The following is a 15,614-nucleotide window of genomic DNA, read 5'->3' on the forward strand; positions in this document are numbered from 1 at the left end:
TCCGGAAGGGTTCCAGAATTCATCGGAAGGGGTTTCGGATGTTTCCCGAAATGTTCTGGTGCGAGAACACTTTATTTGGGCCAAGGGGTAAAGCCCACGAGGTTTAAGGATGGTGCAAAAGGAAGTTTTGTGGAGGCCAGGGGCCAGACGCTGAGGACCCTGGCGTCTGGTCCTGGAGTCCGAGTAGGACTCTTGCCTTGCGTGCCAAACTGACTTTGAGGAGGCTCTTTCTCTAAGAAATGACCCCAGGGCTCAACATATAAATAGAGGGGCAGGGCTAGCACCCGGAACACATCAAGATTTACCAAGCCGTGTGCCGGCAACCCCGCACCCTCTAGTTTATCCTCCATCATAGTTTCCGTTGTGCTTGGCAAAGCCCTGCGGAGATTATTCTTCACCACCAACGTCACCACGCCGTCGTGCTGCTGGAACTCATCTAAAACTTCGTGTCTCTTGCTGGATCGAGAGGGCAAGTACATCATCGAGTTGAACGTGTGTTGAACATGGAGGTGTCGTACGTTCGGTACTTGATCGGGACGGATCGTGAAGGTGTACGACAACATCAATCTTGTTGATAAACACTTCCGCTGAGCAATCTACAAGGGTATGTAGATGCTCTCCCCCTCTCATAGCTATTGCATCTCCATGGATAGATCTTTCGTGTGCATAGAAATTTTTTGTTTTCCATGCAACATTCCCCAACAAGTAGTGCATCAGAGAAAGTAGTTCCCATGATGACTACACCAACTAGAGAAGAAGCTAATGATGTGATCATGAAACTTCAGATCAAGTTACTACTGAACCTCGTAGATCGACCAGAACACGTACCGCACCAGAATGGTACGGTAATCCTGTCCTAGAAATCATGTTGTTAGACAACGGCGAACCTATGAACTATGAAGAAGGTATGGTGAGCCTAGATTCCTACAAATGGCTTGAAGCCATGAAATCTGAGATAAGATCCATGTATGAGAACAAAGTGTGGACTTTGGTGGACTTGCCCGATGATCGCAAGCCATTGAAAATAACTGGATCTTCAAGAGGAAGACAGATGCTGATGGTAATATTACTGTCTACAAAGCTCGACTTGTCGCAAAAGGTATTCGACAAGTTCAAGGGGTTGACTACGATGAGACTTTCTCACCTATAGCAATGCTTAAGTTTGTCAGAATAATGTTAGCAATTGCCGCACTTTATGATTATGAAATCTTGCAAATGGACGTGAAAACTACATTCCGTAACAGGTTTCTTAAAGAAGAGTTGTATATGATGCAACCAGAAGGTTTTTTCGATCCTAAAGGTGCTAACAAAGTATGCAAGCTCCAGCGATCCATCTATGGACTGGTGCAAGCATCTCGGAATTGCAAATATATGCTTTGATGAGGTGATCAAAGCATTCGGTTTTATACAGACTTACGGTGAAGCCTGTATTTACAATAAGGTGAGTGGGAGCTCTGTAGCATTTCTGATATTATATGGAGATGACATATTGCTGATTGGAAATGATATAGAATTTCTGGATAGCATAAAAGGATATTTGAATAATAATACTTAGATGAATGACCTCGGTGAAGCTGCTTAGATATTATGCATCAAGATCTATAGGGATAGATCGAAACGCTTAATAGGACTTTCATAAAGCACATACATTGACAAAGTTCTGAAGAAGTTCAAAATGGACCAGTCAAAGAAAGGGTTCTTGCCTGTGTTGCAAGGTGTGTAATAGAGTTAGACTCAAAGTCCGATCGCGGCAGAAGATAGAGAGAGAGAATGAAAGGCATTCCCTATGCCTCAGCCATAGGTTCTGATGTGTGCCTTGACATAAGTTTGGTAGGGAGGTACCAAAGTAATCCAGGATTGGATCACTTGACAACGGTCAAATTATCCTTAGGTACCTAGAGAGGACTAAGGACATGATTCTCGGTTATGGAGGTGATAAAGAGTTCGTCGTAAATTATTACGTCGATGCAAGCTTTGACACCGATCTGGATGACTCTGACTCTCAATCTAGATACGTATTGAATGTGGGAGAAATAGCTAAAGTAGCTCCATATAGTGCATTGTAGACATAGATATTTGCAAAATACAGACGTATTTGAATATTGCAGACCCGTTGACTAAAAACCTCTTTCACTAGCAAAACATGATCACACCTTAGAACGCATTGGGTGCTAATCACATGGCGATCTGAACTAGATTATTGACTCTGCTACAAGTGGGAGACTGTTGGAAATATGCCCTAGAGGCAATAATAAATTGGTTATTATCATATTTCTTTGTTCATGATAAGGTTTATTATTGATGCTAGAATTGTATTGATCGAAAACTTAAATACATGTGTGAATACATAAATAAATACCAGGTTCAAAGTGAGCCTCTACTGAAATAGCTCGTTGATCATAAGATGGTTAAGGTTTCCTAACCATAGACATGAGTTGTCATTTGATAACGGGATCACATCATTAGGAGAATCATGTGATGGACAAGACCCATCCGTTAGCATAGCATATGATCGTTCAGTTCCTGCTACTGCTTTCTTAATGTCAAATACATGTTCCTTCAACCATGAGATCATGCAATTCCCGGATACCGGAGGAATACCTTGTGTGCTATCAAACGTCAGTCCATAACTGGGTGATCATAAAGGTGCTCTACCAGTATCTCCAGAGGTATCTGTTGAGTTGGCGTCAATCAAGATTGGGATTTCTCACTCTCTATGACGGAGAGGTATCTCTGGGCCGTCTCGGTAATACAACATCACAATAAGCTTGCAAGCAAAGTGACTAAGGAGTTAGTTATAAGATGATGTATTACGGAACTATGAAGTGACTTGCCAGTTACAAAATTGAACTAGGTATGGAGATACCAACGATCGAATCTCGGTCAAGTAACATACCAATGGACAAAGGGAACTACGTATGTTGTCATAAAGGTTCAACCGATAAAGCGATAAGCACATTTCATATATATAATTTTGGCATACAAATATAGCATTTGTTCAGTTCTGACCATCAATTGTTGCTAGGAAATGTTGAATAATTGAATGAAAATCATATAAAGGGATCGTTTACTACTCTTTGGTCTATTTTGCACAAAAGTGGGCAAAGGCACTATAAACTTCAAGATTTGGACTATATGGCTAACGAGAAGAGACAAGGGCGGGAAAGAAAGATGGAGGGACCCTAGTGTGATGAACATTAAAACTTGAAGGGTCTGCCTAATGAAGAGGAGGACCAACTTGTACTGAAAGAAGAAAAGAAGAGGGGCCAAATTGCAAAGGGGAAGATCAGCCGTGAGGGGTCAAAATCCCTAGTTCATCCTCTATCCCCTTTTGGGCCTGGCTACATCTCCCTCTCCCCCAACCTCCTTATCCATCTCCAGCCGCCGCCACGGCCAGGCCATTGTGGTAGGTGCGCCATCGACCTCCACCATCCGCGCCATCCATCCATCTTCACCAGCGCCATCCATCCCTCGGTGCCGCCAGCCACGACCATCTCCACTCCACCACCATCACTTGTGCGACCACCCAGACAAGGGGGTCGTGGCGTCTGGTCCTCCGAGCGAGCAGCCAACCACCCGCATGCCGCCCTGCTGCTGTCCCCATTCCCATGGGTCTGCTCTTCTTCTTCCCCACGTCCTTCCTGCTGCTCCTCCAACTTCTCTTGCTGCTCCTCCTCCTCTCAGCCTTACTTCTGCTCCTTCTCCAACCCCTCTTGCTACTTACTCCCTCTACCGCTGCTCTTGCTTTTTCTCTGAATCCCTTCACTACTTCTCCTAGTCATGCCCCTGACAACATACCATCACAGGGGAGTCTGATCCCCTGCGTGCCTCTCTTCTCTGCTAGCTGTTGCTCTCTCCCTCTTTACTAATCTTGCTACAGATTGTCTCCAACTCGTCCTGCTGATCTTCTCCATCACCTACACCATCTACAGCTACAAGCCTAAAGATTGATCGGGAATTAACCTCTGAATCTCTCTCTTCTCTTGCTACTGTAATCTGAATTTTTGTACTGTTCTACTAACATTATTGGTACTTTTATATTCTGCTACCGTGATATACCAACATGTGTGTGTGTTTGTGAAGTGAAACATCTATCTTCTGCCATTTAATCTTTTTCCTTTCCTCTGTTACACATTTGATAGTTATATATGTGTCTTTGCATGTTACTTCCCTTTTCTCGTAGTCCCTATTGTCTCAAGTAATATGAAAAACCAAAAAGAAAGTGAGTAAAATATGAATCTCCTTTGTTTATTTGCATTTTCCGTTGGCGACAATCTTAGTTAGTTAGGTTTTATTTTCAGTTTTCATCATCCAAAATGATGTTACCTAGCTTTAGCCGAGTATAGTTGCCATCGCCTAGTCCCTCTGGAGGACACGACATCCGTAATTTGCACAAAATATTCCACTACAATTACAATTGATCATTTTGGCGCCATTGCCGGGGACTAGCGTCTAGCGATTTTGTTTGGCTATAGACTAGGTTTTACTTGTTTTCTCTTCGTGCCATGTATTTGTGATATATTTCTTACCCCTAACCACTATTCTAGTTATCTTCTATTTCTTTTCTTGTTCATTTTGTAGGTTGGATTGTCTTCTTGGAAATGGCATCATGCTTATGTGAGCAATAGCACGGAAAGTGTTCAAGACCTGATAAGTAAGATTTCCCATCAATTAGATGATTTAGCTCGGCAACGAGGAGTAGTTTTCGAGGATGGGCCTAGTTTTTATGATCCTTATTCCGGAGGCCATCGTTATGTTGCTCCTACATGCCATAAAATGATCAATTGTAGGTACAGTGGGGTTTCACGCCCAAACTGCGAGTGTCGTGTTCTCAGGGACTAGTCGTCCAGCGACTACGCTTGGCTAAATCTAGGTGACGTGATATTGTGTGATGAAAGCAGAAAATAAACCTAAACTAACTAAGATTGTCTCCATAGAAAATATAGATAAACAAAGGTAGAATCAGATTTCACTAACTTTATTTTTGGTATTTTGGATTACTATAGATAATAGAAACTAAAACAAAAGGGAGTAACATGACAAGGACACATATAACTATTGACGTGCAAAAGACAGAAGAAAAAAGATTATACTATAGAATAGAAATGCTTCACATCACAAGCACATTTATCACAAGAAATTGAGACAATATAAAAATCACATTTACTTGAGCTATCAACCATCCTTAAAGTTCAACACATAATTCACAAGAAACAATCTAAAGTTTTACAAACCACTAACTGACGGACAGGGCACAAATATTCCACAGTGGAATTTCCACTAGTACAAAATCTAGTTGATCGAGTCTCAACACTAATAGTTCACAAAATTACACACACACACACACATGTCACAAATGTCACGGGTACACAGCTAGCAACTGGACTACAAAATATGAGCAAGTTCCCATAATAAGTCCAGTAAGCACATGCCTTACATATACGAACAGGGGAATTACAAGCTATAGTTCGGTTTCTAGCAGATCCACAAATACTAGAGACACTAGATGGAGAGAGGAGGAGGAGCAGCAAGCTTCAGCAGTAAAGAAAGGAGAAGTTCAGAGCAGAAGCAAGGTGAGATTCAGAGCATCAACAAAAGCATGGGAAATAAGAGGAGCGGCAGAGGCACAACAAGAGATGTAGCAGCAACAGAGGCGTGGGGAAGAAAGAAGTAGCAGCAGGTTGGGGCAAGGGAAGGTGAATAGCAGCAGCAGACTAATAGAGAAGGGGCGCACTACAAAAAAAAATACACTTTCATGATGATACGTGTTTGTCACAGTAGGTTACGTTTTCCGTCATGCATGTACATCCATGATGATTTTATGACAGAATCAAGATAGTCATATGTAACGCCCACGATGCGGCTATATCTCCCACGTGTCGAGGCACGACTTACAGGCATAACCGCATAGTGGTTGTTACAAGTTGGTAATCAGAGCCATTCTCGACTTAGGAGCCCCCTGCTTGATCGAATCGCTGGCGTTGTTGAGTCTAGAACAAAAATGTTTTGAGTCTTAGGATTATATATATCGGAGAGTAGGATTCTTTTTACTCCTCAGTCCCTTCGTCGCTTTGGTGAGGTCTCCTGACGTAGAAGTTTTGACTATTCTCTCCTTAAATTTCACTAATTTTTTTGGATCACGCGGGTATCTTGGAATCGTTCCGATGGTTTTGTGACGAGAACATTGTTCTTGGTGCCTCCTGACATTTAGGGGTTGTGGTAGTGTCCCGGGAGTTGAGCTCCGAGGTGTTGTCGTCACAATTTTATCGTTGCGGTTCTCGAATACCTGAGTTTCGCCGACATCGAAATCTCTTTTATGCAGTTGTTGGTGAGATCACCTCGACGCCATCCAGTACTGGGGCGGGAGTTCGGGAGTATTGCCATAACTCGTATAACGGATGTTTTTCGAAGGTTGAGGTAAACGATTTCCGAAGGTTTCTTGGTTATGTGTTGACGGATGGATACAGCTGGATCTAGGGATTGCTAGTTTGGGTGATATATTTTGTGTCCCCTGTATCCCCAACACCAGATTGCATAACCAGAAAGTTTCGAGAGTTTATAAGTGGGAATTCTAGTAGCCTTAGGCTGTGTTTGGTTGAGCTGCAGATTCTGTAAAAGCTGCTGTGAGCTGTGAAAAAGCTGCTGTGAACTTTCTGCTGTGGAAAAGCTGGAAGCCGTTTGGTTGAAACAACTGTGAAACTGTAGATTTGACTGTGAATGTTCTATGATGCCCCTTAGGCCATAGTGAAATATGTTAATTTCCTAGTTGGCCGTAGAGCAGTGATACATATATGGTAGGCAATTGAACGTCCATTTTGCAAAGGAAAATTATGACAATTAAGATGACTCATAGGTAACACATATGCAATTTAACGATTATGGTTTGATGTTTCATATATTCAAACAGATAGATACACCATAATATTATTATGGAAGACGTGGAGCATAGAGAAAACACATATGGTTCACATGATGATGACCTTCATCGACATAACTAACTTATCTTGCCATGGCAAGACAAGCATCAGCTATCCTACTACGAATATTGTTCATGCTATCTTCGTTCTCCTCTTCTTCAACGGGATCCGCTTGTGTTGGTGCCACCAACTTTCGTAGCACTGGAGGTACATACTCATCATCGGCATCACATTTATCAAAAACTTTGTCACTTAACTTGCTATCACAAATGAAATTATGCAATGCCATGCAAGCAATGATGATATGCTTCTGTGTACGAGGTGAGAAACTTGGGACCCCTTTCAAGATGCGCCATTTCTGCTTGAGTACCCCGAAAGCACGCTCAACAACATTTCGAAGGGATGAATGTGAAAAGTTAAACAACTCGTACTTCCCTTCAGGTGGACGATGACGGCGAAGACGAAATTCCGGCAGATGGTATGTACTCCCCTTAAAAGGAGCAAGGTATCCCGTTCGGTTTGGATACCCAGAGTCGACAAGATAGTATTTCCCTGAAAAAGAACACAAAGTTAGCGTCACACATAAGAATATAATTAATGATGACATCAGTTACTACATTATACCTTTGGGTGGTATAGGAAATGAAGGGAAGTGTGCTAATGCATGATTCAAGACCCTTGTATCATGTGCACAGCCCGGCCAACCCGCAACCACAAACGTAAACCTCATGTCAAAGTCACATACTGCAAGCACATTCTGAGATGTGAAACCATGTCGACATCTATGGTTAACCGCATCATCTGCAGGCACTGAAACTGGCACATGTGATCCATCTATGGCACCAATAGCGCCTTTGAAATGAGGCCAGAAACGCTCTTCCTTAATCTTTTCATGCTCATGCCTAAAAGTAGGATCTCTAGGTTTGATGTTATCTTTCGCTAACTTGCGCAAACATAACAAAACTTCCTTAAACTTTGTATGAACTGTCCAAAGTGATCGTACAAAACGGTTCTCAGCTTGAGCAAATGATTGAGGGCCTCCAACAATCCATAAGAACATGGCCAGTGACTCAATTGATGAAACATTAGTGGTTGACGTCAAACCATATGCAGAGACAAGCAAATCATGAAGTGCCATGAAAACATCATTGCCCATTCGAAACATTTTATAAAAGTATCTAGGTCGACCGTAACACTCCATGACCCATTGAAGTCCTGTTTGCCGAGGCACTCTGTATGTTTTGTTCAAGTATCGCTCAACATAGAGGTTACCTAGGTTTCCCATGATAGCATCCTGATTCGCAAGTTCAGCTAGAAGTTTCATTCCCTCCTGTCCCTTTATGGCCACTTCTTCCATTCTTGCATCCATCTACATAACAATATAAAAATGTTAAAATATTCTGCATCACATAAATATGACCAGACTACACGAGCAATTATTTCTCGCAACATAAATATTGTAAAACAACACAAGCAAATATTTCTCACAACATAAATATAGTAAACAACACGAGCACATATTTCTCACAACATAAATAAGGTAAAACAACACGAGCACATATTTCTCACAACATAAATATGGTAAAACAACATGAGCACATATTTCTCACAACATAAATATGGTAAACAACAGGAGTAAATATTTCTCACAACATAAATATGGTAAAACAACATGAGCACATATTTCTCACAACATAAATATGGTAAACAACAGGAGTAAATATTTCTCACAACATAAATATGGTAAACCAACATAAGCAAATATGGTCCACGACAAAAGCAATTACATCCACAACGAAAGCAAATATGGTCCACAAATAACCAAATTTGGTCCACAATGAAAGCAAATATAGGTCTATAACATAAACAAATATGATTCACTACACGTGCTTCAACATCTCCTTCTCATGCTCCCTCTCCAAAAAATCAAACCTCCCTTCTTTTGTTTCAAGAACATTGAAGATTTCCCTAAACTCGGGCTTCACTATAAGAGTGAGGGTTGTGTGCATGAGAGCAGTTTTTTCCTTCACACCACATTCTTTGACCATCTTCATTACTTCTGAAATGGTGGGAACATGGTTTGTGAGAGGAGCGGATGATGCTTCAACACTTGAAGTTATCTTCTCCACTCCACTTTCTATTTTCTCGCATGTCTGCTTGTACAATCGTAAGAATGGACTCTTCTCTTCCTTCTCCTCATTTGCGTTAGAAGGTTGCTTGCGCTTCTTGCTTGGTTTTGGTTTCTTCGAAGATGCCAACTTCATTTCAGCACGACCATCGGGCTTCTCGAAAGGAACCGCATTATCATCACTTGATTCATCAGAAGATATATCTCCAGCACAAGAAGCACTAGCCCCAGTAACATGTACTTTGTCAAATATGATGTGCAAATCTTCAAGGTGCTTTGGTCCCTGTTTTTTGAACTTCATATGATTGCATTTCTTTCCTGTACTCTCTTGGCATCTCTGAAATGGATTTTAATGTATAAGTGAGATAATGCAATCATATAGAACCATGCCAAATGAAAAACAAAATGGCTAGTCCTACCTTGATATGTTCATCCCACCATTCTTTAGAGCAATCAACGGTTCTCTTCGCATCATCCCATCCAAGCCCAGTTGCTTCATTTTTCAACTCCATGAACCAAGTGTACTCATTTTTTATGGCATCCCACTTGTTTTTGAATTTATCCTTGGGATACTTCTTTCCCGTTCTAGCTTCCCATTTCTCCAAAACGTTTTCCCAACCCCTCTTGTTTAAATAACCTAATGGCCTATTCCCCTTTTCAACCTCTTCTCTCAATATTTCAATGAGTTTCTTGAGATGGGCATCATCCCACACCGCCTTCTCAGTCATACTTCAATAAAGCAATATGAGAAAAGCACGTATCAATAATAATGCATTACATAATAGCAGCAAGTACTCAAATAGTATGTACAAGTAGCAAACATAATATCTATGTACAAGAAATTTTTGTGAATGTTGTTTGCTGTCTTTTTAGATGGCATGTCATGCAAGCTTATACATCACACAAAAAATAGGTATATCATGTTCAGCTTCTGTACATATCATGTATACAAGCAATTAAACATTACATAAATAAAATTGTGCAAAAAATTCAAAGGAAACCTAAACAGGGAGGGTGAGGAGGAAGGAGAGGGGGAGGGAGCAGGGAATTGCTGTAGATTTGACTGTGAATTGTCTGGAATGATCCTATTTACATCCAATATACATCATCAATAGACAACAATATGACAAAGCAAAATAAATCCATCCTATTTCTACTTGTACAGGAGGTGGGAGGGGGGATAGGGGAGTGGGAGGAAGGGGAGCAGCTACCTTTCAGAGTGGAGGTAGGAGCTCGCGTCGGGGCTGCGGGAGGCGTCGCCGGCGGCAGGGCGCGCAGAGGTGGAGGACGGCGCCCCTTGCTGGTCCGGCGGTCCTCGCGGGCTCTTGGGGCGGAGAGGTCCGGCGAGCAGTAGTGGAGGGAGGAGGTCGCAACGGGGAGGCGGCGGTGGAGGGCCGGCGGCGGCGGCTAGGAACCCTAGCTGCCGCTCGGGTCGATGGGGACTGGGGTTCCGATGTGTTTTTTTACGAGGGGTGGCCTTCTGTGGTGCTGGATGACTCGCTCGGGAGGAATAGGCCCAATCGTTTTCCACTTACGAATGGCAAAGGTGGGTAAATACATTGAAACTCTCAGGGGACAGCTAAAAGTGCATTGCTGAAGTTGGGGGTTCACCTGCTTCGAAAAATACACTGCGGGGAAGCCGTAACTTTTACAGATTCTACTTCTCTGTTTTCCCCTTTGGTTAGCTTATAGCTTCCAAAAGCCAGAAGTTGGCTGTAGAAGTCCAACCAAACACAGCCTTAGGATATCTTTCCGACAGACGCATGATATGAGATTGGGATTCGACGTCTAGTGGTCCGCCTGTACACGGTTGATTTTACAGTGGTCTCGTAGTGTCTTAAAGAGTCCTTGGCTATGCCGACTCGGGGACGCTTCGTATGTCATGTGCACAGCCTTGTACATGATGGTGCTGTACGATTGAGCCCGTGTGGGCCCCACCACGAAAACTTCGGACGAAATCTCTACCATATGTTTGTTCCGGCTTATTCTGCAAGCCAATACTTTGTTTTGTTTTCAATTGTGATATTCGAGTTGCTTCAAAGCCATATGTTGATTCCATATCTTTTTCAAGTGGCTTCTCAACTTATGGAAGTGTGATGATTTACTACGGAATTCATTCGTTCATCTTCGTTCGAATGTTTATTGTGAAGACTGTATGTTGCAATTTCTATCCGTTGATTCTACTTATCTATTTGTCTATCAAGATGCTAACGGATGTCACCCTCTTCAGGATGGCTCCGCCAACGCGTCAGAATCCGGATCGCAATGAAGGGAGTCAAGCGAACCCTCCGCCACCACCTCCACCACCTCCACCTCCGGAGGCATGGCAAGCTATCATGGCAGCCACCAACGCCAATGCTCAGATGATTCTGCAACTCTTGCAAGAACGCACCTAAGGGCAAGGCAATCAAGGGAATCAAGGTCAAGGCAACAATCAACCTCACTCTGCTACACTCAACCAGTTTCTCGCAAATCAGCCCAAGTCTTTCAGCTACTGTGCCGAGGCCACGGATGCCGATGATTGGCTCGTGGACATCAACAAGCATTTTGAATGTAGCAATGTCAGGCCTGAGGACTATGTCAAGTTCGCTTCTTTTCAGCTCAAGGACCAAGCTGCTGATTGGTTTCAGCAATACAAAGATTCCAGAGGAGGTCGTGTGATCACTTGGACTGACTTTTGTCAGGACTTCAAAGCGCACGACATTCCACAAAGTGTTGTTGAGAGCAAGCGTGAGGAGTTCCGCAATCTCAAGCAAGGCAACATGTCTGTGTATCAATTCAACATCCAGTTTCAGAAACTTGCTCGCTTCGCTAAACAAGACGTTCCTGATGAAAAGAGCATGATCTATCACTTTAGAGGTGGCCTTAGAGAGGATCTGCAGTTAGCTCTCGTTCTTGTTGAGCCTACTCAGTTTGATCAATTCTACAATATGGCACTGAAGCAAGAGGCTGCTCAGCTCAAGTGTGAGGCTTCTAAGAAGAGAGTCAGAGACGCAGTTCAGTCTTCTTCTTCCTCACTTGTGGCAGCTAAGCAACAGAAGTTCTGGTTGCCTCCTCCTCCTCCGTTTCGTCAGCCTTACCAGCAGAAGAACAAAGGTGGCCATGGTTCTTCCAACTCTTCCAACTCTGGCTATCAGAACAAGTCTTAGAATCAAGCTCCAAAGTCCAATGCTCCTTATCACCGTCCACTCTCAGAGGTGACTTGCAACAAGTGTCAGCAGAAAGGTCACTATGCTAACAAGTGCTTCAACCAAAGGCGCCTTCCGCCTCCTCCTCCTGTCAGATCTTCCAGCAATGCAGTGGTCAAGCATAATCCAAAGTCTGCTAAGGTGAACATGATGAATGCAGCTCAAGCGGAGGAATCGTCTGATGTGATAATGGGTAATCTTCCTGTTAATGATATTCCTGCAAAAGTTCTTTTTGATACTGGTGCATCGCTTTGTTTCATGTCAAGACCGTTTTTTGCCAAGCATGAATTCTCTTGGTCTTATCTGGATAAACCATTGGGTGTTGTTTCTCCGGGGAAGTCAATGAGAGCCAACTCGATAGTTCCGGATGTTTCCATCAAGATGGGAAACTATAAATTTCTGTCTTCTCCAGTTGTTCTTGGTGACTCGGATATTGATCTTATTCTCGGGATGGACTGGCTTTCTAAGCACAAGGCTCAACTTGATTGTGCTGCCAGGGAAATTCAATTGACACACTCTTCTGAGGATGTGATTATTTATGCCGCTCGTGATGAAACCATTCGGTTTTTTTCTCTCAATGAGAAGGGCGAATTGAATGCCATCTCTCAAATTCCAGTCGTTTGTGAGTACCAAGATGTCTTTCCAGAAGAGCTTCCGGGTATGCCTCCTCATCGGCCAGTTGAGTTCGTTATCGAACTAGAGCCTGGCACTGAACCCGTTTGCAAGCGTCCATACAAGCTTGGACCCAACGAGCTGAAGGAATTGAAGAAACAGCTCGATGAACAAGAGCGTCTGGGTTTGATCAGACCGAGTTCTTCTCCATGGGGTTGTGGTTCTTTTTGTCAAGAAGAAGGATGGCACGGACCGACTTTGTGTCGACTACCGTCCATTGAACAAGAAGACAATCAAGAACAAGTATCCACTTCCCAACATCAATGAGCTATTCGAGCAACTCAAGGGTGCTAAAGTATTCTCCAAGCTTGACCTTCGTATGGGTTATCATCAGATTCGCATTCGTGAAGAAGATATTCCCAAGACAGCATTCAGAACAAGCTTTGGTTCTTATGAATATACTGTCGTGTCTTTCGGCCTTGTCAATGCTCCTCCAGTTTTCTCTCGGATGATGAATTTCATATTCAACCCCTATACCAATGAATTCGTCCTGGTGTATCTCGATGATATCTTGGTCTTCTCCAAGAATAAGAAGGATCATGCCAAACATTTGCGATTGGTGCTCGACAAGCTCAGAAGCCAGAGTATCAATTCTATGCGAAGTTCTCAAATGTGAGTTTTGGCTTGATGAAGTTCTTTTCCTTGGTCACATCATCTCTGCCAAGGGCATCGCTGTTAACCCCGAGAAGGTGTCCGCAATTGTGAATTGGGAACCTCCTCAGAATGTCAAGCAGCTCCGCAGTTTTCTTGGTCTTGCAAGCTATTGCCGAAGATTCGTTGAGAATTTCTCCAAGATTGCAAAGCCTCTTTCCAACCTCCTCCAGAAGCATGTGAAGTATGTCTGGTCTCCTGAGTGTGACGTTGCTTTCAACACTCTCAAAGGGAAACTTGTCACAGCTCCTGTCTTAACTCCTCCTGATGAATCCAAGCCATTTGAAGTTTTCTGTGATGCTTCTCTCCAAGGTCTCGGTGCTGTGTTAATGCAAGAGAAGAAAGTTGTGGCCTATACCTCTCGTCAGTTGAAGCCCAACGAAAAAAACTACCCCACTCACGATCTTGAGTTGGCGGCAGTTGTCCATGCATTAATAACGTGGAGACACCTCTTGTTGGGAAGACAAGTGGACATTTTCACCGATCACAAGAGTCTCAAGTATATCTTCACTCAACCCAACCTCAACCTCAGGCAGACTCGATGGGTCGAAATGATTCAAGAGTACAATCCGAGTATCGAATATACTCCAGGCAAGGCAAATGTCATTGCAGATGCTTTGAGCAGGAAGGCTTATTGCAACAGCCTAATCCTCAAGCCATTCCAACCGGATCTTTGTGAAGCTTTCCGCAAACTGAATCTCCAAGTTGTTCCTCAAGGCTTCCTTGCCAACCTCGTAGTCTCTCCTACTTTGGAAGATCAGATTCGTGAGGCACAACTCCTGGATACCATGGTGAAGAAGGTGAAACGTGGTATCGACAAGGGTCTTTGCAAATACAAGTGCTATCGCATTGATGACAGAGACACTTTATTCTTTGAGGATCGGATTGTGGTTCCTAAAGGTGATCTAAGGAAAGTCATTATGAACGAGGCGCACAATTCTCTCCTATCCATTCATCCTGGAAGTACGAAGATGTACCATGACCTCAAGCAGTCGTATTGGTGGACTCGATTGAAGCGAGAAATTGCTCAATTCGTGAATGAATGTGATGTCTGTCGAAGAGTGAAAGCAGAACACCAATGACCAGCTGGTCTCCTCCAACCTCTTGCTATCCCAGAATGGAAGTTTGATCATATCGAAATGGACTTCGTGACTGGATTTCCAAAGTCCAAGCGCGGAAATGATGCTATCTTCGTTGTCATCGACAAGCTTTCTAAAGTGGCTCATTTCCTTCCAATCAAAGAATCCATCACAGCAGCTCAGTTGGCAGAGCTATACACCTCCAGAATTGTCTCCTTGCACGGCATTCCACAATTGATTTCTTCAGATCGTGGAAGCATCTTCACCTCTAAGTTCTGGGACTCCTTCCAGAAGGCCATGGGCACAAACATTCGCTTCAGCACAGCTTTCCATCCTCAAACTAGTGGCCAAGTCGAGCGAGTCAATCAAATTCTTGAAGATATGCTCAGGGCTTGTGTCATTTCCTTTGGCATGAAATGGGAAGATTGTCTTCCATATGCCGAATTCTCCTACAACAACAGTTTCCAAGCGAGTTCGGGCAAGGCCCCATTCGAGATTCTCTATGGCAGAAAGTGCCGTACTCCTCTCAATTGGTCAGAGACTGGTGAACGCCAACTTCTTGGCAATGACTTAATCACTGAAGCTGAAGAAATGTGTAAAGTCATCCGTGATAATCTCAAAGCCGCGCAATCGCGCCAGAAGAGTTACTATGATAGTAAGCACCGTGATTTGGCTTTCGAGATCGGAGACCATGTCTACCTCCGCGTCTCTCCAATGAAAGGCACTCGTCGCTTCGGTATCAAAGGGAAGCTTGCCCCTAGATACGTGGGTCCTTTCAAGATCATTGGCAAAAGAGGCGACCTCGCCTATCAACTTGAGCTTCCTTCCAACTTCGCGAACGTGCACGATGTGTTCCACGTGTCACAGCTCCGCAAGTGCTTCAAGACGCCTGAGCGCACCATCAACTTCGAAGAGATTGACCTCCAAGAAGATTTGTCTTATCATGAGCACCCTGTTGCTATTCTTGAAGAAACTGAGC

General features: G+C 43.4%; 1 protein-coding gene across 1 annotated transcript; it reads right to left on the reverse strand.

The window, feature by feature from the left end:
* Window positions 1-8,656: 8,656 nt before the first annotated feature.
* Window positions 8,657-10,312, reverse strand: LOC123099901 (L10-interacting MYB domain-containing protein-like). Its single transcript, XM_044521931.1, has 3 exons — window positions 10,257-10,312; window positions 9,465-9,774; window positions 8,657-9,382 (listed from the first exon to the last, which is right to left on the reverse strand). Exons 2-3 carry the CDS (start codon window positions 9,771-9,773, stop codon window positions 8,798-8,800), a joined length of 894 nt encoding a protein of 297 aa, XP_044377866.1. The 5' UTR covers window position 9,774; window positions 10,257-10,312; the 3' UTR covers window positions 8,657-8,797.
* Window positions 10,313-15,614: the final 5,302 nt, after the last annotated feature.

Source organism: Triticum aestivum, chromosome 4D (assembly GCF_018294505.1).
Source record: "Triticum aestivum cultivar Chinese Spring chromosome 4D, IWGSC CS RefSeq v2.1, whole genome shotgun sequence".
In the NCBI taxonomy this organism is placed as follows: Eukaryota; Viridiplantae; Streptophyta; class Magnoliopsida; order Poales; family Poaceae; genus Triticum; species Triticum aestivum.